Source organism: Falco biarmicus, chromosome 12 (assembly GCF_023638135.1).
Source record: "Falco biarmicus isolate bFalBia1 chromosome 12, bFalBia1.pri, whole genome shotgun sequence".
Taxonomy (NCBI): Eukaryota; Metazoa; Chordata; class Aves; order Falconiformes; family Falconidae; genus Falco; species Falco biarmicus.
Genome location: NC_079299.1, coordinates 27,206,779 through 27,230,445, shown reverse-complemented (window position 1 = coordinate 27,230,445; position 23,667 = coordinate 27,206,779). Strand labels below are relative to the sequence as shown.

General features: G+C 44.8%; 1 protein-coding gene across 1 annotated transcript in view; it reads right to left on the bottom strand.

Moving 5' to 3' along the window:
* The window catches only part of JAG1 (jagged canonical Notch ligand 1), a 36,464-nt gene extending 22,940 nt beyond the window's left edge, over window positions 1-13,524 (bottom strand). The window contains exons 1-3 of the mRNA XM_056357785.1: window positions 12,826-13,524; window positions 11,546-11,851; window positions 611-662 (exon numbers count right to left, since the gene is read on the bottom strand). Coding sequence (XP_056213760.1) covers window positions 611-662; window positions 11,546-11,851; window positions 12,826-12,903 — 436 coding nt within the window. The 5' untranslated portion in view covers window positions 12,904-13,524. The remainder of the gene's footprint in view (window positions 1-610; window positions 663-11,545; window positions 11,852-12,825) is intronic.
* Window positions 13,525-23,667: the final 10,143 nt, after the last annotated feature.

Genomic DNA, 23,667 nt, shown 5'->3' with positions numbered 1-23,667 from the left:
CAGGTGAAGGATTCCCACCCTTGATTTCCAACCAGCTCTGCCGGGTGGTGTCTGGTAAATATTTTTCAGCCCCTGAATATAAATCTCTAGACAGCCAGCTCTCAAGGAAGAGCTGGTAGTCACTCCTGTTTCTCATCTACAGTCATTAGATTGATATCTATACCAAGTCTTACAGAGATTATTTTTTTTAAAGCAGCGTGTTTAGTTTTGAGAAGTGCATAGTTTATAGAAAGGTCCCAAATCAACAAGACTTAGGCTTCCGAATATCACTCCCAATTATAAAAAAGAAAAAAACCAGTCTGAACAAAAAAACCCTGAAGAAACCCCTTGGCTTTTATTCTCCCTAAGGAGAAAGAGGAAATTAACAGCATCTATTTTTAGGCAGCAAACCGTTGGTGCTTAGGTGAGCGAGCTACTCACCCTCCACAGGCAATGTGAGGGAGACAGGCTGCTGCAGAGCCTGGAGTAGTTGCTCTGAATTGTCTGGGGAAGAGGTCTTCCCTTTCCTCATGCTGTACTTCACAGTGAGCTGGTTAGACTACCAAAGGCCTTTCGATGGACAAGAAATCAAGGTGTCCAAACTACGTAAGCCAGTGGAATGAATACTTACTAGTAGAGTTATCATTGTAATCCCATGCCTCCACAAGCAAAGTGTAGGATCTCTGCAAAAGAGAAGTAAGAGTTAGTTTCAGAGACACACATGACTAAGGAAAAAACAAAAAATTGCCACAATAACAATTAAAAAGAAAAATCTCAGTCTCTGCCCTAAAATGGAATACTTGAAAACATAAATAGGTAACGGATTATACTTGAGTCAAACATGATCTTCTTGAAACCCTGTAAGCTACCTTATCCAGTCTGACTTAGAAGACCTTTCACCTTGGATAGCTCATCTTTGTCATCATTAATGCATCTTATGTACTTAACCAGGAAGTACAGCCTTTGACACCGTGCTGTAGCCACAATAAAGCACGTGTGGAAGAATTGCACATGGAAGACCAAAACCACTGGGCTAGCACAGCAGCATCACCCACCCACCCCCCCCCCGCCCCAAGAAACCAAAAACAAACCCGCACCCTCAAAAACTTCTTCAAAAGAATTTTAGTTACAGAAAAGTAGTCTTGATGTCCCTTCCCCCAACCATCCTGAAAGCAAGAAGTGTTGCTAAGATTACTGTGCTCTGCCTTGACAGCGCAATCTCCAGGGACTTTGCTTTTCAGCACCCCCTTTGAAAGCTTTGTCTGCATGAGGGCCATCGCAGCTCCCACAAGTATCAGGTAACCGAGGGAAGGACTGAGGGCGATGCGAAGGGGGCGGGGTGAGAGAGAAGCATTGTAAAACAAAGGCTAAGATCAGACTATTTGGAAGAGCTGGGAAAGGGAAGATGCACTATCCACCCCGTGTCACATTTACAGACGCACTAATCTGCCAATGAGCTCTCTAGCACTCCAGTAATAACAATCATAAGCATAAACTAACTGAAGTGACTCCATGAGTTGGAAAGAAGCCAGCTATTACATCTAAGCCACCTTTATCTTCAATCCTCACTTGAAAACAAGAGCCATTAAAACATCTCCTCCCCCAGCTCTGCTCTAAAATATTATTATCCAGGCTGTATCTTTCAAGATTGCCGTTTAGCCAGCCATATCTAAATTTACAAAACGATTCAAACAAACATACACACCTCCTTCCCCACCCACCCCACTCCCCCTAAAAAAGCTGAGAGAAAATAAGGGGAAAAAAAATATTACTTAAGAAGTATAGTATTAACTATAAATGAGATAGTAAATGTAACATCTTTCTGGTAAGCAGAACAACCACAGAACAAATAAAAACTCTCCATAAAGTGTTTCAATGCTTTGCCATAGAAGCTGTGTTTCATGAAGTTTATTTCTCCTTAATTGTATCTGTGCCTTGCCAGAGTCTGCTCATTTGTGGTCTGCAATGCTTAACACCTTTTCTGTAACAGAAATCAAAATACAGTTCCGAGTGCAAGCTGCTACGAGGTACAAGTGTAAGGCAGACCTCAAATTCCTCGGGGCGGGGGAGGGGAGGGGAGGGGGAAGTTGAAACAGACTGCTTTCTCACGACTGGACACAGCATGCAGCCTCTGAATGAAAACCTAGTTTGTGATGGACACCGGCTTGCAACATAGCCTAAATATGTTTCATATTCAAAGCAGACTAGGATTCTATTTCATTCACTGATAACTGTGGGAAAATGCTTCCAAAAGTAAGCAAAGCTGGGCAAGCCAAGGCATGTGCCCAAGCTATTATGCAGAGGCTCTGCTGGCCCAAACCATTTTTGGTTAATATTTCATGAAAGTTTCATGTTATCTGTTACTATTCTAGACCAAGTCTGTCTACCTGAAAGAAACTCTGAAAATAAATAATCATGTTTTGTTTTACTTTAACGCTGTTTAAAGCAGATTTAAGTAGTCCTTACACAAGTTAGAGGTACAAACAAAACCAGAATAGAACTCCTGAGCCACATTACAGATACAGATTGCACTATCTTGGGTGCTTCCTCACTGGTTTAATTACCAACATTGAGAAGCACAAGCACAACATGTTACTGCAAGCTTGAAAAAAATATTATGATACAGAGAATGAATTATGGCAACCAGCACTACTTCCAATAAAGTTAAGGATGTTTTCCTTTTGGCCTTGCATAATTGTTTTGGAAGATATTTTGTCTAAACTCATAGCAACAGTTCCCGGTTGGTTCTCAGGACTGTTTACCAACACGCCTAGCCCTTAAGGAAAGGAAAGGCTGAATCCTAGCTTTAAGTTCTCCTGTTGCTAGATACTTGTGTGACCACTTTCCAACACCACGCAGGACTTTGGTTAAAGAGAAGAGACAGTTCTGCTGAACTGCACGGAAAAAAGTGCAGGGGGAACAGACCTACCCTGGCAATTCCCTTGTTTCTATATGCCTCCTCTCACCTCCCGAATAATTTACGTGAGGAATCCCAGTCCTGAGAAGGGATGATACAAAGAATGGCTCTATCCCCGTCAGCTGAGGGGGTAGGGGGGAAGGACAAGACTTTGTGCTCAAGATGGGACACTCCTAAACAAGAGACATGCAAACACCCACAGCCCCACAACAACAGTAGCAAGCCCCCCTCAACAATCTAACTATCACATTGCTCTAAGCCAATTGCCCCTGCCTCAGAGAAGTGGCCCTGTGCAAAGACCGCACTGTGGAGATTTTTTAGAAGTGCATGTCATCCCCACTTTATAGATCAACAGTTCAGATCTCAGGAATGACTACTTACAACGTGAAGGTTTAAGTTTTCCCATGCCCATAGATGACCTCTGCCCATCTTTGAATAAATATATATCCAGAGACAAGTATTCCACATCATGCACCTTATTCCTTCAAAGCAATGTCCTAGGCAACAAGGCAGCGCAGCAGTGAACTTTCCAGAGTCACACCCAATTAGCCACTGTAAACCTGAGCTTGACCAGAAGGCAGGGGTTCTGGCTTGAGAGGAAAGGCAGCTTGAAAGGAGTGGCAAGCCAGCACACTTTGCAGAAGATCTACAGTCTGGTCAGCCCAGAGGACTGAAATGCAGCATGGCCATACTACAGCAAAATTCCTACGAGTTCAGCTATGAGAGGATGAAAATGGTTAAGTTTACACTTCAAAAATCAAAGAAAGCACCAATGTGCAGAAGTTATTCTTCTCAATGACAAGACACCAGGATTTAATCTCGAACCATTGATAATACAAAGACTGAAGACCCTGACATCCGTGGGAAACTGTCCCTTTTAAGGGTCTGAAAGGGCAATGCAACCTCTTTTCTGGTTATTTAAATGAAATGCTAGCAGCTCCAGGTAAGCAGAAGGTGTTTAAAGCTCTCAGCTTCACTACTTTCTTCCCTCCCTTCATCCAGACATCCACCCAAGAGAGGTGTTTTTGTACTTTGGCTTCTAGAGGCATTCTGCAAGTCTGTGGGACACAGCAAGATTAAAATATCAGGCTCATTAATGAAAGGACTGCCTCCTTTTTGAAAGGGGTTGCAACTAGTCAAACTTCTTTCCCTCCTATCCTTGTGGTTAAACCATGCAAGAGCTTTGCTGAGCATGTGAAACCATGACTAGACAAATGCAGTGGGAAGTTTGCATTCTGAATGCTGCGCCTGCTCCTTCTCTGCCAAACAAGGAGAGCAGGTTAAGCCCAACAACATTGTCCTCACGCTCTGCCAGCCACACAGCTGTGAAGACCAGTTTGAGGACAGTGCTCACACCCTGCCTGCATCCTAGGAAAGAAGGCTAGGAGACCAGCATGCTGTCACTGCAGGCCACAACACATTGCCAAGAGCTCTGGCAAACCCTCCTCCCTTCAGCTGGAAAGGGGTGAGACAGGGAAGAGGGAAACTGAGGCATATTTCAAAGTACTCAAGGGCCAAGGAGGAGGGCATCTCTGAGCAGAGTTAAGGCTACTCACAAAACCACCTCCTCTAAACATCAGTAGGACTCTCACATGGGTACCCTTGCTGCCATGTGACAAGTCATGATGACTCTATGTAGATGTGTCCAACATCACATCATGGTCAGCCAGTCACCTTTGGGAACAGAATATTCCTTCAAAGGAACTGAAGCAAATTGGTTCCTCATCGAGAGGAAATACAGACATACTTAGGAAAAGGAGGGAAACAACCTAACCCTCTTAACCCTTTGTCAAAAGGGACATCATCAGGAAGCTCTTTTTTGGGCCAGCCGAAATAAGGATAAGGCAACACCCTATAAAGCTGTTACTCTCTCAACCCTGCATATATATAAACAAAGTCTAAGCTTTAACAATCTCATGCCTCAGAGTCCATGGCCAAGAGCTAGGCTGAACCTCAAGCCGGCAGCCCAGCCAAGAGCCTCATCAGAATATGCCCACATGAAAACAGAGCACGTTGTTACTTCAGTCTTCATTTTAAGTAGTCCCTTCATTGCTGTTAGTGCCAGTAAACACTTTGTTGCCACATAAAGGAAAATACGTGAAAACAAATTTAACTGTATTAGCAGCTTCCAGGGGAGACTTTCCCCCCCACTCTGCCTTGGCACAAGCCAAGCGAGTAACCGAAATCAAGACCTCTGCCATACAACTGCCACCCTCCTGCCAAATGATGAAGGACACAAAAGTACCGCTATCCAAACTATGCATACGCTTAAGCATCCAGTAAACCAGGCTGATCTCTGATCTGGCAAGCCTGCTGGAATAATGAGTATCCTGTGAATACATAATGTGCTGAAGTTGCCATTGTGTGAAGTAAGTCCATGGTTTGTCTGGGAGCCGAGCAATGCTGAGTCTACTGCTGCTTCCTGTTGCTTGTCCTGTATTAGCATTATTTTTGGATAGGCCCCATTATGTTCTGTAATCCTCACTGCAGTCAGTATGGCCACGCTATTGTTCTTGGTTAATATTAGCAGTCAATGCCTCTGTCTGGGTGGCCGGACTGCAATGTATTCCAATCATAAAACTAGCATGCATTAACCAAACAATGTACTGGGATAACAGGGGGAGACTTGGGGTCCTCCCTCCTTCCATACCTTAAAAATAAATAAATAAATAAATAAAAATTGCAGTGTCTTCCCACCCTCTTCCTTTTTTCCCTTTCTTTTCAAACTAATGGTTTTAAATGATCTTGGCTACCAGGGTGCTTCCTACAACAACAGCATTTCTAATCAGCACCTTATCTAGTTACAGAGGTATTTTCTCACGGAGCCCCACTTGTCAAAGACTAACAGGTAGGCCAAAATGTCAATGCTTGCTTTCAACCTTCCCCAACAAGCAGATTACCTGCTCTTATCAGTCCCCCTACCTGTTTAAAGCATCCCACTGATAATTAAATCCACCAGTTACAAAAGGGTGGCAAGGTTAATAGAGAGAATACCTAGTAGCCAGCCAAGCAAAACAGTCAGGTTCACATAGAGCAAGCCTGAACAAGAAGTCTTTCTACTTATTTACCTAAGTGCATAAGAACTGGGTTGAACTGGTAAAGGACTCTGGATGTTTGACTATTTACAAACCACTTTAACCACTTCTATCCACATTTTACAGTTTCTTCTGAATACTACAAGAATAATGAGTGTAATTTAAGCTGCAGAATAGTGACCACAGAACCATAAGCTCCACAGACTAACAAGAAATGAGTGCATCAGCTTCTAGTTTTGACATCTTTCCCCATGTCAAGACATATGGGTTACCAGCTAGAATTATTAGAACTGTGTCAATTAACATATAAAACTTCTATTCGTCAGCAGAAATGCAAACTCAAGTTCAGTCTGAATTTTCAAATCCAATCCTGTCATTAATATCATCTACATAGAAATATGTTTAAGAACTGTAGCTTAAGGTTTGTGTGTGTACTGCAGGGCACCAGACTTCAGAACTGAAGTTGGAGTAAGTGCCATGTCTGAGGCTGCAAGCCTCTTGTACGGCACATCATCTCAATTTGCTAAGGCCCAACTTTACTAGCTTCAGAACTAGTTTACTGCTATTCTAGCCTTCAGTCCACAATGAAGCATTTAGTTTCCTTCAGTTAACTAGAATTTTAAGCATAAAGCATCAATTTTATGCAATTCATTTTCAGACATGCAGACTTCCAGCTGCACAAACAATCTGACAGTGCTGGATGTATGTAGTCTGAGAAAGTTTAGGAATAAGCTTCAATGCCAGGCCCAATCCAGCTGCCACTGAAATTAAACTGGAGCAGGCTTTATTATAACAAGAACAAAAATTCTGGGAGCAGGCAAGAAGAGGATTTATTTTTAGGCATATTATGATAATACAGTCAAATGGATTTACCAGGAAGATGAAGTTCTGAACTGACTGGAACATAAATAACCCTTAAAAACATGTAAGACTCTGAATGGATGCATTGCTTCTCTGCAGTCCTGGGAAAAAATCAACCTCGTGGACACTAACTACGCTTCAGATGTTACTTAATACTCTCAGGTCTCTTTATCCAAACCTAGTAATCCTAGGCAAAACATTGCACTTTGAATGCTGAAGACTTATTCTTAAATTATTAGTCAACAATAAATGACATAGCATGGATTTGATTAATATGCATTTTGTTATTACAAAAATTTCTTCTCATCTGCCCATGCTCCAAGATTACTTATCAGGCATTCTAAGAAAAGCTTGAAGACTATCTAGCATTTGCTTCTATAAGTTTTCAAAAAGTCAACTGGAGGCAGGGAAAAACCAAATCAAAAAACATGCTTTAGTCTTATGACTGTTACCTACTATTTGTTGGTGTTCTGCTTTGGTTTGGTTTTGTTTTTTTTTAAAAAAAAAAAAAAAGCAGTTGAATGAAGTGATATTTTTCTCTGTGATCCAAAAGGCTGTTACTTTAGTATCAGATGCAGATAAGTATTTTGGAAGCCTCTTGTATCAAGACTGGGGGAGAAAGTTCACACAGGTTAAAAAAAACACTGAAGCTCTTTCATTGTCTCTTTCTAGCCAGAAACTTCGGGAATATCTTCAGGTACCAGTAGCTGTAAGACTTGTCACTAGGAAGGGCAAAGGCTGACCATTTTATTTTTTAGAATAACATTTAAATAACACATTCAAAACTCTTTTTAATTGTATTTTATGCTAAAGTCATTTAGATGCTGGAGGTTTGGTGGGGGGTTTTTTTCCACCTCAATAGTTTCCTGGTGTGTTGGTGCAATTGGCCCCAATATTAAATAATTACAAGGATCATAATTTCAGGATAAACAAGCCATTTGAAATTGGAGCTATGCATACCAAAGGTGTTGCCAAGTTTGACCTCGTTCTTACTCACAGTCTCGCCAAACCCCCCCAATATCTTTCTTTACATAAAAGCAAGGTTTAGTGCTAAGCTTTGTTTAGTTAATTCATGCGCAGCTCCCTTAAGGTATAGCACACATCACACTTTGGATTCTTTAAGAAAGGCAAGAGACTTGATTTATGTCAGAGAAGAACATGTGTATACCATGATACAAAACTTGTTGAGACAGACTTTGACAAGTGGAACATGGAAATTCTTTTGTTTCATACTTTTCTATACGGCTTCATAAGCCAAGTTTCCCTTGAAGAAAGTCACTGAAGTCTCGAATGCAAGAAGCAAGCATATATATAAAATATGTATATTTATTTTTTAAATAATCATCACTATTGTTTCAATTTTCTCAAGAATTACTAGCCTCTACAGGGGCAGCTTCCTCATACACCCTAGCTCCTTTATGCTGGTCTGCTGCCCTGTTTCCTAGCAACTTACTCAAGCCTCCCATCACTTAAATTAATTTATGGCCCACCATCTCCACACCCATTACTCACAGGGGTACATATCAAAACTGACAAAAGCAAGCCGCATAAGTAATTAATAAGACTCCAACACTTCAAATCTACATTATAACTACAAGACAAATCTAACAATGCATTTAAAGCACACCATTCTCTTTTCTTCTCCTGCATGATGAATTAAAGGCCTCTAATGCAATATAACTATTTTTCACAAACAGCATAAGGGGATAGCTTGACATGAGAAGAGACTTTTTTTTAAAGTAGTCAAGGCAACAAGACTTCTTTATGTTACTGACTCAAGCTGAAGCATCTAAGAAGAGCCTGCCTCAGACAGTAGAGCACAAACAGCACATATTCAGAGATGAGCATGAATATAAGTGCAACATGATTAACATTTCAGTCTAGCTCCTATTACCTTTACTGTAATTTACAGTTGTATGTATTCAAAGACAACTCTCATCATTAGCCACATTAGTAAATGCAATGCTTAGTCTCAAGCTTTTACTAAAGTCAACAGTACTCACCCATCTAAAGAAATTTAAGCTCTGAAATTTCAGCATCAGATTTGAGTTGACTAATTACGTTTACTACTTTATTTGTAGAGCTTTCAAAATGCCTAAAGTGATTTGTGTACACAATTTTAGTACCAGTAAGAGCTTTGCCACATTAGATATTCTTTTGTTCAAATGCCATTTGAAAGTCACAATGGCTAGCATAAAAGCTGTGTCCTACGGAAGTTAAAGCTGGGAGGCAGGCTTGATAATTGCAAACAGATTATCATCACAATCTCAAAAAGTACATTTCTGCATGGGAACATGCAAGAGTTTATTCCAAAAATTCCAGTCTTAAGAACCTGAGTGTCTGAAGTTGTCGAGTTTTACATGTTTCAAAGGCTGCACTGGAGTTTTGTTGCTGCTGCTCTAGGATTCAAATGCTCAATTAGATTCAGCAGGACAATAGAACCATTTCTTTTACTAAGATGCAGGCAAGCTTAAGAAACTTCTCCCAGGGTCCCCACCCCCCAAATCCATCCTCTACACATATTTCCCTTCCCAGACCTATAAAGAAAGGGGTTGTGTTGTGAAAACTGAACGTGTTCCTTCCATCATTTTTATATACACATCTTCAGATTCAAGACGCTCAAATTACTGGGAGCAGCACAGAGGTCTAGTTAAAAAAAATCCTTGATGAACCTGACTTTTCTGAAAAAAAGTCAAAATCTGCAACACAAGCACTGCAGCCACTGGCAGAGCTTCAAATACCTCAGATTTTTACAAAGCCCTTTATCCCTTTGATGGCATATTTGATAACAGTTTTATCTCATTTCAAGTTAGAAAGAAAAAAAAAAGAGAGAAAGAAAGAAAGGAAGGACTTGTAGTTCCAACACAGAATACTTTTGTTAACTCTGCTATTGTACTTTGTAATACTATCTCCTTAAAAACGCAGACTTGATTTCACCCTTGTGCCTCTCCAGCCCTCAATAACTCCAGAAGTCACAGCCGACAGAGGAGGCAGGCAGGAGGCAGCACAGGACATTTCAAGAACACACGGCTGTCTTGCAGCACTTGGCCATAGGACTGCAAAGGGGGTGTCTATGCTACAACTGGAGAAGGAATGGTTTTGGGGCGGGCTTTCCCCCCACAAAAGTCCAGGCCCTCCCAGCAACCAGTTCTTATCAGACTAGGAAGGGCCAAGCTTTGGAGGGAGCGGGAAGTCTACACATGCATCCACCTCGCCAGCAGCGATAGTGACAGAGGATAGGAAACAAGATTCACCCCACCCCTGCGTACATGTAAGAGCCCTCCTCCCCTCACAAAAATGACCTTAGGCATCTAGGTTAGGATGACTGGATTTTCAAAACTGCTGAGCATCAACGTATCCCAGGGCAGCTGGTGGGAAACTGTCTGCTCAGCACCTTTGGAGAAGGGGGGCAGGGGGAAACAGTTTTGTTTCCTAGGTGATCCCTAAATTTAAGAGCATAAATTCGGGAGTCTTCAGCTTCCATACCATAGTATCCCAGAGAGACATCTCAAAAGACAGAACACTGCATGTGCATAAGAGACCCCCAGATCAGTCGTCCTCAGTTTTTGCTTGCCTGCACACAGAACTGCAGGGCACAAAATAATGCACCTCCTGCCATCCAAGACCACAGCAGTCTTTATGTCGAGAAACACTACAGCCTTGGAGCCTGCATCTGTGGGTCTGTACTGGGCCATGGCCATTTTGGAAATATGGTCCTCGGTTTCTGTGCAGCAAGCAGAGGACTCCTCTGCAGAGCTGACCAGACCAAAGCTTCAACCCTCTTGAAGAAGAGCCCCAGAAGAGACAAGCAGCACTTCAAGTCTACGCGAGTGTTCTTTACATGACCAACAACAAAGCATGCTTCAGCTAATGAAGGGGTCACCCGTTCTCCACCTCACCGCTCCACAAGGCTGACCAGTATTTGCTAGAGTAGTGGGCAACGCTGGGAAAAGTGCCTGGCAAAGAGCCCCACCTCTGTGAGCCATCCAGTTTTTCACACTAGAGGGAAGCCAGAATCTACAGACCGCAAAGGCAAGCGGCCAGGAAAAGGTGTGTTGTGGGGAGGAGTGGGAGAAATGGACCAAAAGCTAAGGCCAGGCTTTTCTCAGTCTTTAGTTTCTGGAGTCTGCAAGTACCTCAAAACACAGCGAGCTTCCCAGGGAAGCTGGCAACTAGTTCGCTAAGAGCAGCAACGGCAGCTCCCATCAACACCAAGCTGTGCAGTGAGATTTCCCCTTGGGAGAAGCAGGAAGCCTTCCCAAACACAGCTCCAGGGAAGGAGGCCAGCTATGACACACACTTTTCACACGGGATCCCTCTACAGCCCCTAACCCACTGCTCTTTTGGCTTAAACCCAAGACTTCACTGGTTAGGGAAAAAGAAGGGGGGGGGGGGGGGGGAGAAAGAAAAACCCTGAACTTCTGACCTTCTAAGTCTCAAGAGACTTATTCATGCTGTAAAGTGCAGAGATACTGGGTTTGCTTCCCTGACCCATTTAGATCCCCCTCACTGCACATCTGACTTTCAAATTTAACAGGCTGTGCATTGTGAGCCCCAGGGAACAAAAACAAAAACACCACCACATTTCACTCTTTCTGTGCAGTGGATTCCTGACACTCTTGCCAGGATGCCTGCTCCCTCCCCAATCCTGGTCCCTTTCCCCTTGCGCAAGAAGTTAGAGCTCAGCTCACTATGGACATCTCAAACAGCACCATCCAACAGACACAGAGCCAGAGCAGGCCACGCAACTCACCGGCCAGGCGAAGCTGAAAGGGATAACAATCCGGTTCTTTTCATTATTCCGGTTGTACTTTAAATTGAAGGTATTTCCTCCAATGACAGGAGTGGATTTGGATCCGAAGCTGCAAGGACCGCCAGCAGTGACTCGCGACTGATACTCCTTCAGGCAAACTTTAAAATAGGTATCACACTCGTCTCTGGTGCATTTTCTATCTCCTGGGTTTCGGGTGCCATCACAGCAATTTCCATTTTGCAGTTCACCATTCACATTTTGCATGGATAAGATCTCCAACTCAAACTGTCCCGACGCTAAAGTCACCTGTTAATCCCAAGAAAGAATCGGAGAAAAAAAAAATCCACAAAAAAAAGAAACAAGACACAGTTACCTCACTTTTTTCCACAAATGCAATCTACAACAACTCTGCAAACAGGAGAAAGTAATTTTAAGTATGCTTTCAAGAAGCACACGCATTAAAAAAAAAAACAAAAAACCAACAAAAACCAACCCACACGCAACAAACCAAAAATAAAAAAGGCAACCACTGCAAGCTTTTCCCTATCAGGCATCCATAAGAAAGACTCGTAAGTCTTCCCAACTAAATAATGCCACTAACACTAAAAAAGAACCTTAAGTACCAACTCCATAAAACACTATGTGAGGAAGGCTTCTAAATCGTTAGGAAATAAAACTAAACGAAACCAAGAGTGCACAGGCGAGGGCAAACCCAACAAAACGATGGAACTAAAGCACCCTGGAAACACAGTCCCTCTGCCTTCACAGAGGTGCAGCTGAGACAGGGAAAACTGCCTCCCTGCTCAAGGCTGCCCAGCTGAGATTCAGACCTTGCTCATTAGTCACCCCAGGAGTAGTGCAATTAGACCTGGTTTAAAAACAAAACAAACAAAAAAAAAAGAAAAAAAAAGAAAAAAGAAATTCCGAAAATAAGCAGTTTGCAGAAATTGCATTTTTTATTCCCAGGGAATTAAGTCTTGCTGCAAGGAGAACTTCTGCGTTTGCTATCTCCGCGGAGAAGTTTGCGGCAGCAACTCCGCTCTCCCTGGAGGAGCCCTGCAAAAGCGCCTTGTGCACTGCTGAAGGTTTGGGGTGTTTTAAAAGCTATCTCCCGCAATCACTGCGGGAACCGCGTTTCGCCGAAAACCGGCAAAATCCTTGCAACCCGCTTGGCGCGGCGGAGCCGCAAGCCCACCTCGGGCTCGCCGCAGCCGCCCCTCGCCCGCCCGCCCCTCCCGGAGGAGCTGCCGCCCCGGGCCGCGCGGCGCCCAGGTACGTACCTTTGCCCGCAGCCCCAGCAGGGCCAGGAAGAGGACGAGGGAGCACGCCGCCGCGGCTGCCCGCCGGGGCGCACGCATGCCGCCGCCGCCGCCGCGCTGCCCGCCCGCCCGCCTGCAGGCCGCCGCTCGCTCCGGGACGGCGTGGGGAGGGCCAGGAGGGGAGGAGGAGGCGCCGCCGCTGCTGCCCGCCGCCGCCGCCCCGCTCTAATATACCGCGCCGGCCGCGGCGCGCACCCGCGCCGAACAACGCCGCTTTTCAAGCGCTTTCAATAGCGCCCCGGTCTTCAATGCAAAGCAGCCCAGCCTCCTTTTATTCTCCTTATTCTCTCGCCTCCCTCTTTTCTTTCCCTTTTCTTTTCGCTCTCTCTCTCTTTTTTTATTGCGATTATTATCCCGATCCTTTTATTTCTTTCAGGTCGCCGGCCACCGCGCGGTGGAGGCGCGGCGAGCCCCCCGCCCCCCCGAGACACACACGCACACACACACACACGCACACACACGCACATGCAGCACACACACCGCCCGGGAGCCGGCCGCCCGTCTGGGAGCCCCGCCGCCGCTCGGCTTCATCTAGCCCACGGCGGCAGGCGGGGAGGCCGCCCGCCCGCGCATGCGCCCATCCATATGCATGAGGGGGGAAGGAGGGGGGAAAGGAGGGGAATGGCAGGAGCAGGGGAAGGCAGGTACTAGCAGGAGAGGAGGAGGCGGCGGCGGAGGCGGAGAAGAGGGTGCAGAGGAGGGTTGGTCGGCCGGCCGGCCGCGAGCGGGAGCGGGCCGCGGGCGGTGGCTGCTCCTCCGGAGGGAGGCGGCGAGCCCCGGCCCTGGGCCGCCCTGCCGGGTCGCAGCCCGCCGCCCCGCCTCCCGCGGGAAGCCCCGCTCTGCAGGTGTCCGCCGGGCTACCTGGGCAGGGCAGCCCCGCCGCGGCCTGGCTGAGGCGGCCCGGGAGCGGCGCGCGGGCGCGTTCCCGCGGCTGAGGCGGCGGCGCGCGGAGGAGACGGCTTTTCCCGCCCGCCGCTCGCTGAGGAGATGTGGGGGTCCTCCCTGCCCGGGAGCGGAGCGGGAGCCGTAGCCCTTTCCTCCGTGCCTCCTCGGGGCTGGGCGTAGGAGACACGAAGCTTTTGGGGTCACTTTTGCAATGGAAGCCTCCCTTGCCCCGGGCCGGCGGCAGCCGCCCGCCTTTTCCTGCCCCGCGTTACCTGGGGCAGCGCAGCCGTTATGGGGCGGGGGGCGCGCGCCTTCGTGGCGCGACCGTTGAGGGACCGTTGAGGGGGCGGCGGGGCCGCTGAGGTGATGGCGCTCCCTGCGAGCGGGTTTTTGCTCTCTGAGGGGAAAAGAGGGCTGGATGGACGGCCTGGCCTCTGAAGTGGCCGCTCCCCTGGCCAGCGGCTCTCCTCAGGCAAGCGGAGGTGCGGTCGCCCCCTCCTTAACACGAGGCCTCACTGCCAAGCATCTTCCATGGTTCAGGGGGGAACGAGCTGGAAGCAGGGCGCATCCTCAGCTACAGCACCTGGCTGATGAGTCCAGGGAAGACAGCTCTGGCTGAGTGCTGGGGCTCTGGCTGCCAGCGTTGGAGACATACTGCCCAGCTTCCCAGTAGATGTTGGGCTTGGTCAGCCACAACCTTTCAGGAGCAAGGTCTGGAGGCACATAGCCAGGTGATCACCTGTGGGACTCCTTGCCGCAGGACACTGAAAAGCCTGATAGATTGCCAGTCTGCACAGCAGCAAAACTGTTCAGACTGGGTCCCAGGGGAAGAGCCACTCATCAAAGGGCATTGAACCAAAAAATACCCCACCCCTAACTTTGTCTCTGGTTCGGGAAGTCCCTGAGCCGATGATCTAGGAGTTGGGCAAATGTGTTGGGAACTGTCACTACACTACTGCCCCTTTCTTCCTGAGGCACTGGAGACAGGAACCTGGCCTACATGACGTTCGGTCTGACCCAGAACAGCTATTCTTACGTCCCTATCTCCTATTCTACCCTGATCTAATAGAGTAGACGTGTGAATGTCTATTTTACACAACGGAGTCAGTGGTATAGAGGAAAACAAGATTTCTGACCTAATTTTGTATCCTTTGTTTTCATTTCCTATGGCAAAATCAAAGTGCATGCTTGTTCTTGGCTGTGGTACGATCTGTCCTGTTACAGAGAGTCTAAGGCTGTGAAACTGGTGGTATTTGTGCACCTAACCCTAGAACCATGCTCATACTTTGATCAGACTGGATCAAGGAGATCACTTCCCATTTGCAAGTTCAAAACTTAGATTACATACCAGCAATTTTAGCATGCCTGTGAGGCGCGCGGTTGCCAAATACTCCTTCCAGCCTCATCCAGCCCAGAAGTTCTAACAGTGCTGGTTGTTTTCTTACTTGCAGTCATTAAATTTTCTTAGGCTGGTAAACCTTCATGGTGTTTTATCCACAAAGCGTCTGCAGTCTGGTGATACAAGAACCAGTGCCTCTCTCCTTTTTTTTTAGTGGGTGTTGGTTAGCTTCCGCAGCCTTACTCATTCACAAGTGCCACACATGTGCTCCTCTGGGCCTTTAAATACCCTGCTGCTGGCTGGTATGCTCTGTACCTTTAGGGCAGGTCTGGAGTTGGCCTTTCTGCAAAAGGTTACTCCACCTGCTTGACTCTAGTGCTTAGGAAATCCAGAGTTCTGGTTCCCACAGTGCTTGTGACTCAGCAGTGTAGCTGCCCTTAAACAGAATTACTCGTCCAACAACTCAAAATGCTTTGCAAACACTAATGAATTAAGCCTCCCGATGTCTTGAGACATGAAGCGCTATGACAGGTAAACCAAGGCAGAGTGTGAGTCCTGTGCAGAAGCTCATTTCAAACCCTCTCCCTTGCAGCCCTGAAAGAAATTTTGACCTCACAGAAGTCAGAAGTAAAATCCCCTTAACTTATGAAGACCAGGATTTCACCCTTGAAGTCCTATCTCCTGCTTTTCTTCACTGAGCCCTCATGGCCAGATCTTTAGCCACTGCACAGCAGCACTGAAAACCAATTGAGCACGGTGCATTACACAGCCTGAGGATCTTTTTAAGAGGCCCACTTCACTACATATACAGCAATGTACAAATTGCTTCATAGGCACAGGGAGCCTGAATTGTAGTTGCTTTGAGTAGCCTGAAACGGGTGCATGTAAAATTCCTGCTGCAATGCTCTGCTTGCATATGTCCGTATCTCACGAGGTGCAGAGCTGATGCGTCTTCCTTTGAGGCTGGTGAAGAACTTTTCAATGTCTGGCACTCAGCTTTTTACATTGCGTAAAGTTACTTCCTGCTAATCTTCCTATTCTGACATAATTAGATTACATCCACATTAGAAGCCGTTACAAACATCTAGTGTGCCAAGGTCCAGTGTTACAGACAGTACTTTGCTTCAGGCCTGAATCAGTTCCTTAATATAGAATTAGATCCTGCACCACTGAAGCCACTGGGAGAATGCCCGGTACTTTAGTGGGATGAGGATCACAGCCTTTAGAGGGAGTGCCTGGCTTACGAGGGTCAGGTGTCGTGAAGTCAATTCTTTGTGTTAGGAAAGTTGTAATTTCCTTTTAATGCTTAGTGACTCATTGAATCATGGCTGTGAACAATCCCACAGGATTTCCTTAGATTTGTGATACCTGAAGGTAAGCTTGGAATGGCGCCCCTGGAAAAATTCTTCAGGGACCGGATCCATCTCATTTTCAAGTCAGTGACTAAACTTTTGTTTACTACTGTAATGCAGATCAAGATGGTTGCATAATCATGGGGGCCTGATCCTGCATCAGCCTTCTATAAAGCAGCAGAAAGGGCTAGCAGAAAAGAATCTGTTGAAATGTGGAATCTGTAGTCATAAAGAATCCATAAAGCTTGACGGTCTCATTTCACAGCAAATTAAGAAGCTAGAGGAGCCCTCTGTTTCTTCAGATTTTTATAAAAGATGTTTTGCTTCTCGAAATTAGCCACCCTCTAAAATTCATTTGCTGCAGTTTTAGATATTATTATGACCAAACTGGGTGAAAGTGGAAATTTAGTCCACTTGGAAAATCCTTCATCTGTAAGTTAAGCTTCCCTATTGTAAGGAGAAGAACATATCACTCCAGTCAATCATGGATGGGTGAGCTTTTAGATAAGGCCTTTCCTGTAATACACCCATAACACTTTATTTTCCTCTTGCTGTACTGGAACTGACCTCCCCACTTGGGTGAGTGTCGTGGAAGCAGAGATAGGGACTGTGCCATGCTGCTTGGCTGACACGCATTTCAGAGCAACACATTCCAACAGATGAACCCATTTGCACAGTTGAGTGATCTAAACTTAGAAAGCTAATTTCTCTAATTACAAAGTGAGACTGAACTCCTGTAAAGCTTTTCATCACCTGAGTGGAATGGGAATTGCACTTCCATAATCACTTAATGTTTAGAAACTAGTTGGAAAGAGTTTTGTGGGGAGGCCACACCCCATGTTAGACTATTTCACAAACGGATCAGGAGAGAAAACTACCTCAAATGAGAAAGTTGAGCAAGTGGCAGAGGTTAGGAGAATGAGTGCAGTTTACCAAACACGGAGCAGTGCATGCCTACTTCCATAAAAGCTTCACTTCTTCAGTCCTTTGATTTCTTAAAGTGGTATCTCTAGGCAAGCTTTCCAAATGAACAAATGATTTTGGAGAAGAAGATGCTCTAGTGACCAGAGACCCAAATGCAGTTCACTGCTATAAGCACTTACTTTCCTCTTTCCCTGGAGCATATTGCTTAAGAAAATTAAATTTTCAAGGCTCCGTTGTGTATATTGTGCATGAGCGTTTTGTGACTTTGAAATTCCCACCTTAGTTTTTCTGTACTTTAGCTCCCTGGAATTAAAATGAGGCACTAAATCCAATTCAGAGGATACTCTGAGAACAATAAAAAATAAAGACTGTGCGGTACACAGAAATAACTGTAGTGAGAACCAGTAAAGTCCCTGAAAGAGTTAAAAGTTGTAGATCAAAAAAATATGTCTATTGTAGAGCTTTTAACTTTCATCCAACTGTAATTAACTGAATCCATAACATTATTGCTTTCTGTCACAGCTTAAAATTGAGACCTTACTCTATTCCAGAGAATAGTACTGTTTCTCCTTCAGTTCCCTTTACTTACATGCATATAAAACCTGCTTTCTGGTTGTTTCTCTGTTAACCCTTGAAGGATCAGATGCCTCCACGTTAACCTGTGAACCCAATTGCTTTGTCCTTCAGTTATCCTCCCCAGTGATGAGATTCCTGTGCACCAGTGATTTGATCTCAAATCCCTGTTTTTTAAAAACGGAAGAGCTGAGACTACAGTTTTAGGTCTGAGTAGGGGTATGGCTTATCAAGCTAGAGTAGCTTCCAGTAGGTGCAAAGACTATGACACTGAGCAGTGCTGGCACGTCTGTCACAGACAAGATGACACTTTCATTTGATAAGCAGAAACCTCAGCTATTCTTGTCAGTTGTAGAAAAGGCTGCACTGAAACCTAGGCTGAGCCCTGTTTCTGATAAACAGTGGATGCTTTTAAGAGAGCTCCAAGTTTCTGGTAGGGTTTTCCTCACAACTTTCTGCAAGGGTGCTTCTTTTAGCCAATTTTATTGAGTAAGTGATCAAGTTTCTTTTTCTTGTTATGAAAGTATCAAAGTGCCTGAAGTTTTCATGTAGTTTTCTCTTCATTGTTAAATGCATATGATAGTATGTGTTCAGTGTGCTCTCAATCACAAAGTATCCTAAGCGTGCAAGACCGAAGTATACAGGGCTGTCATTTAGCTAAGGAAATGACTAAAAGGGAGAAAGCTGTGAATTTAAATTTGGGTGTACAGTATATGACTTCTTGCCCTTGCCCACTACTATTCCATGGCTGGTCTAATATTCTGGGTCTTGGGTTTACTTAGTCCTGCATGGTGGATATAAAGGGAGTTGCTTCATTTGGCATGAAAAAACATTTAGAGGTGTTAGGATTACTAAAATCCAGATTCAGCCCAAAATATAAATGTCCCTAAATCAAGGAACAAAACCCTTTAAATTAGGGATGTGCTTAAGTCACTTGCTGGAACGGCCAGTGAGTCAAACCTCAAAGTCGGGTGGATGGGAATGACCCTGCTGATCTACATGGAATACGTTTCTCCGGGGAGTTAGGGGTATATACAGTGGCACAATGCCCTCTGTTTATCTAGTCCCTTGGCACTGCCTGCTCCCTGGGAGAAGGAACCTTTTTGCGTCAGCTCAATATTTTTAAAGCACAGACCCCAGAGGGTGGCTAGCATCCGCTGTGGTACAGATAAAGCCAAGGTCCTAGGCAAAGGGGCTGAAAATGGCTTTCTCTGTGTCCATCCTTTACATAGGAATTCAAAAGAAACGCTTGACTGTTCTGCATGTTACAACAGTGCCACTGGCATGCAGATGTTACCTGTACATGCACTGTGGGCTTGTCTGTCACCGGTCATGAGGTGAGAGATGTGACAGGACTGTATGTTAGAGCCAGCAGCATTCAGAAGAGTCTGAGTCTGCTCCAGTTTGGGAGTTTTGGTGTTTAAACACTGCATTTTGAAGAAGGTCCCTATCAATTTCAGCAGTTAATTGCTTGAGGTTCTCCCAGACCCACTCTGGAGTTAGCTGTGATCAAAGTGCCTGCAACTACTTGCAGGATAGAGAAAACAAGAGTGAATGGGAAAGAATGGACTAAGAACAGGCTGGGGGCATCATGGAGAGATGTCAGATAAAAGGCCTTACTCTTGCGAGTATGAGCAAGATACAGTGCCCTGTTAACCTGCCTCTCTAATTGAAGGTTTTTGCTTTGCACTTTCCACAGTACCTGGAAGGTTTTATTTTCCTGCTTCCCTGCCAGCTGTTCTGTCTCACAACGTTTTCAAACTCACAAGAGAGACGGTTTTCTCTTCAATTGCTCCTAATCTTGGCCCTGGGTCATGGACCACTCCAAGTGTGTTGAAGAACATCTCTGATTTGTAGCACTGTGGCAGCATGACATGCTTGGTGAAGACCTGAAAGAAAAAGAGCCTGGCTGTAGAATTGGACCCTTAAAACCAGCTAACTTCTTTGAAGGTAATTGAATTACCCAGTGTGCATCCTCTTTATGTCTGAAAAGGGCCACAGACTCTCGCAGATCCACAGTCTGTGTGTTGCCCTGAATTGTTGGGTTTTTATATATAATGATGATTTTTATTTACTGTGGCAGAGGGGAACGAATGAGAATCTGCCACAACTTGAACAGAAGCAATTCCACACCTGTTCCTTTAAATGCACATTTGTGGTTGGCTGCCTTTTATTGTCCTCCCTTCTCTGGGGCTGCAGGGAAGCATGTGTGTGTGTGTATGTAGAAGGATTTCCCAGCCTAGTGGGTGACCTCTCATCTTGCTGCTCCAAGCAGTGGCTTCCCTCCCCTTCTTTCTTTCCGATATTTATTGGAAGCACGTGCTAAGGAATCTGTGAGCCTGCAATGCTAATGAGTGCGTGGCACAGAGCAAAGCAGGGCACCAGATGCAAAGGGACAGGCACGGTTCCTAATGAGGGAGTCCCGAGACCCATCTGTTGAGTCTCGTGGGTCCTCAATGAAGTTAGCTGTGCAAGGTTGCCAGAGGAGGTTTTTTTTCTCTAATGCTTTTAGTTCTCAACAAGTGCAATCCTGTATAGAGCAGCATGTCATGGGGTTAGGTTCTGTTGTTACTAGCAGATAATGTGACTTTGAAAAGAACACACACCCCCCAGCTGAAAGGAGGATAACCCTCCTCTACCCCCTTCCTTCCCATCCTTCTTGCTCAGATCAATAACAGGTCCCTAAGCACAAAGCCTGCATTCTTTTATTCTCAAATTAGAGCAGCTGCAGCAGCAGCACCACAGCTCATTGGAAACCTATTAGCTTTTGAAAGACTTAATCCAGTTTGAAAATAACTAGTGTTTCTCAATCCTTCACGCACTCACTCCCATAAGAGGCAATATTCTTAGGCTGCATTGAGAGTGGACTAGGCTTATTATTATAATAACCCGCATCTCTCTCGGTGTCCCAAAGGGGCAACAAAGAAGGCAAAATGTCAGTTTCCCAGCTTCACATGGCCTAAGAACATCAGATTTACTCTGCTGTATCACACCCTATCACTGAGCTTTGCCGCCTACCATCCTGCCTTCAATAGTGACTGATATTTTGTGATTCGCTTTCCAATTTCATAGTTTTTAAGGCCAGAAGGGGCTATTATGATAATCTATTTGACCTCCTGCACAACACAGACATTAGAATTTCATCCTAGGTGGGATAAAAACTGGGAGCAGCTGGATTCTTTGATGCTGCTCTGCTGGGCAGAGCTGATTTTGGGTAGAAGGGGTTTGCTCACCCGTCTTGGCTTCTTGTTTAGCTTTTGTATCTAATCACCCCTTCACTGTGGATCTCCCTGCAGCAACCCTGCAAAGTAGTTATCCCTGTTTCAAAGGTGAGGTTCGGAACTTCAGTGATTGCTATGCCCTTCAGAGACATTTAAGCCACAAATCCCTTGTGAGGACCATAACAGCGAGGAAAAAAGTTTTCTGGAACAGGGTCCTTAATCTTATGCCCCAAGTTACACTGGAAATCTGTAGATGATCAGGGAGCTTGTTTTCTCATTTTTCTTGAGTCCCAGCTTAGTGTGTTTGCTGGGACATCTTTCTCTGCTCAGTGTTTTCCTGCACTGTGCCAGTCCTAAACCTTTCCTGTAAGTGCTGCCAACTGTTACCGGTATTGATGGTACAGATATTTTGCCAGTAGTAGCTGGAGTAGGACCACCAACTGACTTCCTGAAGGCCACTGAACAGCAACAGCTTTTGATTTCTACTGACCTGGACCAGATTCAGTGTGGTGACCTAGAGCTAAGGGGCTCAGTATCTCATTACTAATCCTTTGAGCTAGCCAATTCCTTCCACCAAGTCAATGTTTTCTAAAGTGTTAAAAGACTTTTCCTGCCTGCCTGCCCGCCTGCCCATTAAATCCTGCTCTTCTGTCCGTGTCCTTGGATCAGCCTAATCACTGAAGTGGATCAGTTTCAAGTCTTAATGATGCAAGCTGTGGTACTGACAATGCAGAAGATGGCAGGCAGTGCAGCTGAGGCACTACGTTGCAGGCAGTGGGACAAACACAGGTCTTAGGTGTCTGTCTTAGGGCAACTCTGAAGTGCTGCTTTTGTAATGCCTTGCCAGCTGGGACATGTTGTATTTCCTGCTTTTAACTTCTTTATCTGAGATTTACAATTTATATATGTTTCCAGACAATTTAAATCCAGAAAAAAGAAACCAGGCCTTTTCCTGCATCATCCACTGGCATTACTGTTTTGGTGCCTCAAGTACTAATTCTCCTCTGTGAGATTTTAATGTTCTCACTTTCTGAGATGGGGAACCTGACTTCACAAAATGAACCACACAGAGAGCCATCACTATGTTCTAATGTATCCTCATTATTAAAGTCTTGTATTTTGGAGATACAGAGAAGTATGTTTCAAAAGAGAGCATACAGAAACCCACTATGTTTTATATTAGAATCTGCAACAGCCTCATCTACATACACTTAGCAAGAAAGAGCTTCCATTTTCTTAATTTTAGATTGGATACAAAACAGCTTAGAGGTTTGGATACTATATATATGTGCCTCCTCTTCCAGCAAAGCTTCTTTGTAATTCATATAGTTTTACAATGGTATACAAGCATATACATTGCTCCATGTATTTGCATTCCCTGCCCCCCCACCCCCCCATATATCTGTATGAAAAAGAGGAGCTCTTCTTAGATATTTCAGTTACTCACCCTTGATAACTGTTTTCTTACTATTTACTCTGGTAAAGTGGGCATAGCTGTGTTTTTATGAGGAATGTTTTTCTTCCTGCAAAGTAGTAACTCTGTTGTCCCACTACTTACGCAGCTCTATATGTGGCGGTGTCTGTCTGCGCACATGCTTGAGTACAAATTCCCTCACCAACTTTTTCTTAAAAAAAAGATTATTCACAAAGTGCATGTCTGCCTTTGCATATAGTAGACCAGTCTGCAAATGAAAAGACCATAAATCTTCATGCTTCTGCACTTGCTTTTACAGAAGGCGTTGTATATTTGCTGAGTGATACTAACCGCATTTGCCCTTACTTTCAGTCAGTGGATCAGGATACTTTAATTCTAGGCTATGTCATTAAGAATATTCTCACAATAATTGGTCTCCAGAATCATAGTGGGTTCCTCCTTTCCAGTACTGGTGATGTCAGTACATATTCTGTTACCATTTGAAACTAAGTTCTTAATGTGGAGCTTGACATGAAGGCCCATGCCTAGTAAAGACACAGAAGCAAAATCTAACAGTGTCCTTCCTCTTGCTAGTGCCTTGTTTATCTGAATTGTTTCCCAAGTTAACTCCTGTGGCCTAACCCCGTAGAAAAGAAGATCTAATCTCTAATTCTCCTCTGGGACTATGCCTGCAAGGTCCTTGAAGAATATATCCTGTTTCTCAGTCAAAGAGTCATTCCGAGGATGTGTCCTGTCTTCTTATTTGAAGATTGTTTACCTGTTATTTATGAACTGTGTTTTGTCTATGGACTATTCCTAGTATGGTGGCATTGTGATGCTTATTGGAGAAGGAGGAAGGATTAAAAGGCTCAGACTTTGTATTCAACATCACATATTGTATGCAGAAGGATTTACAGTCATATTACAAATTCACAAAGCCCAGCTAACCCTTGGAGGCAGCAGGAATTCTGCCATCAGTGGAAGATAGATTGAGTTAGTAGTAGAGAAATATTGAAAGAATTCATAATTACCTGCTCTGATGATGTTTTAGAGCAGCATGGTATCTGTTGTTGGGTGTCAGATGTGGAACAAAGT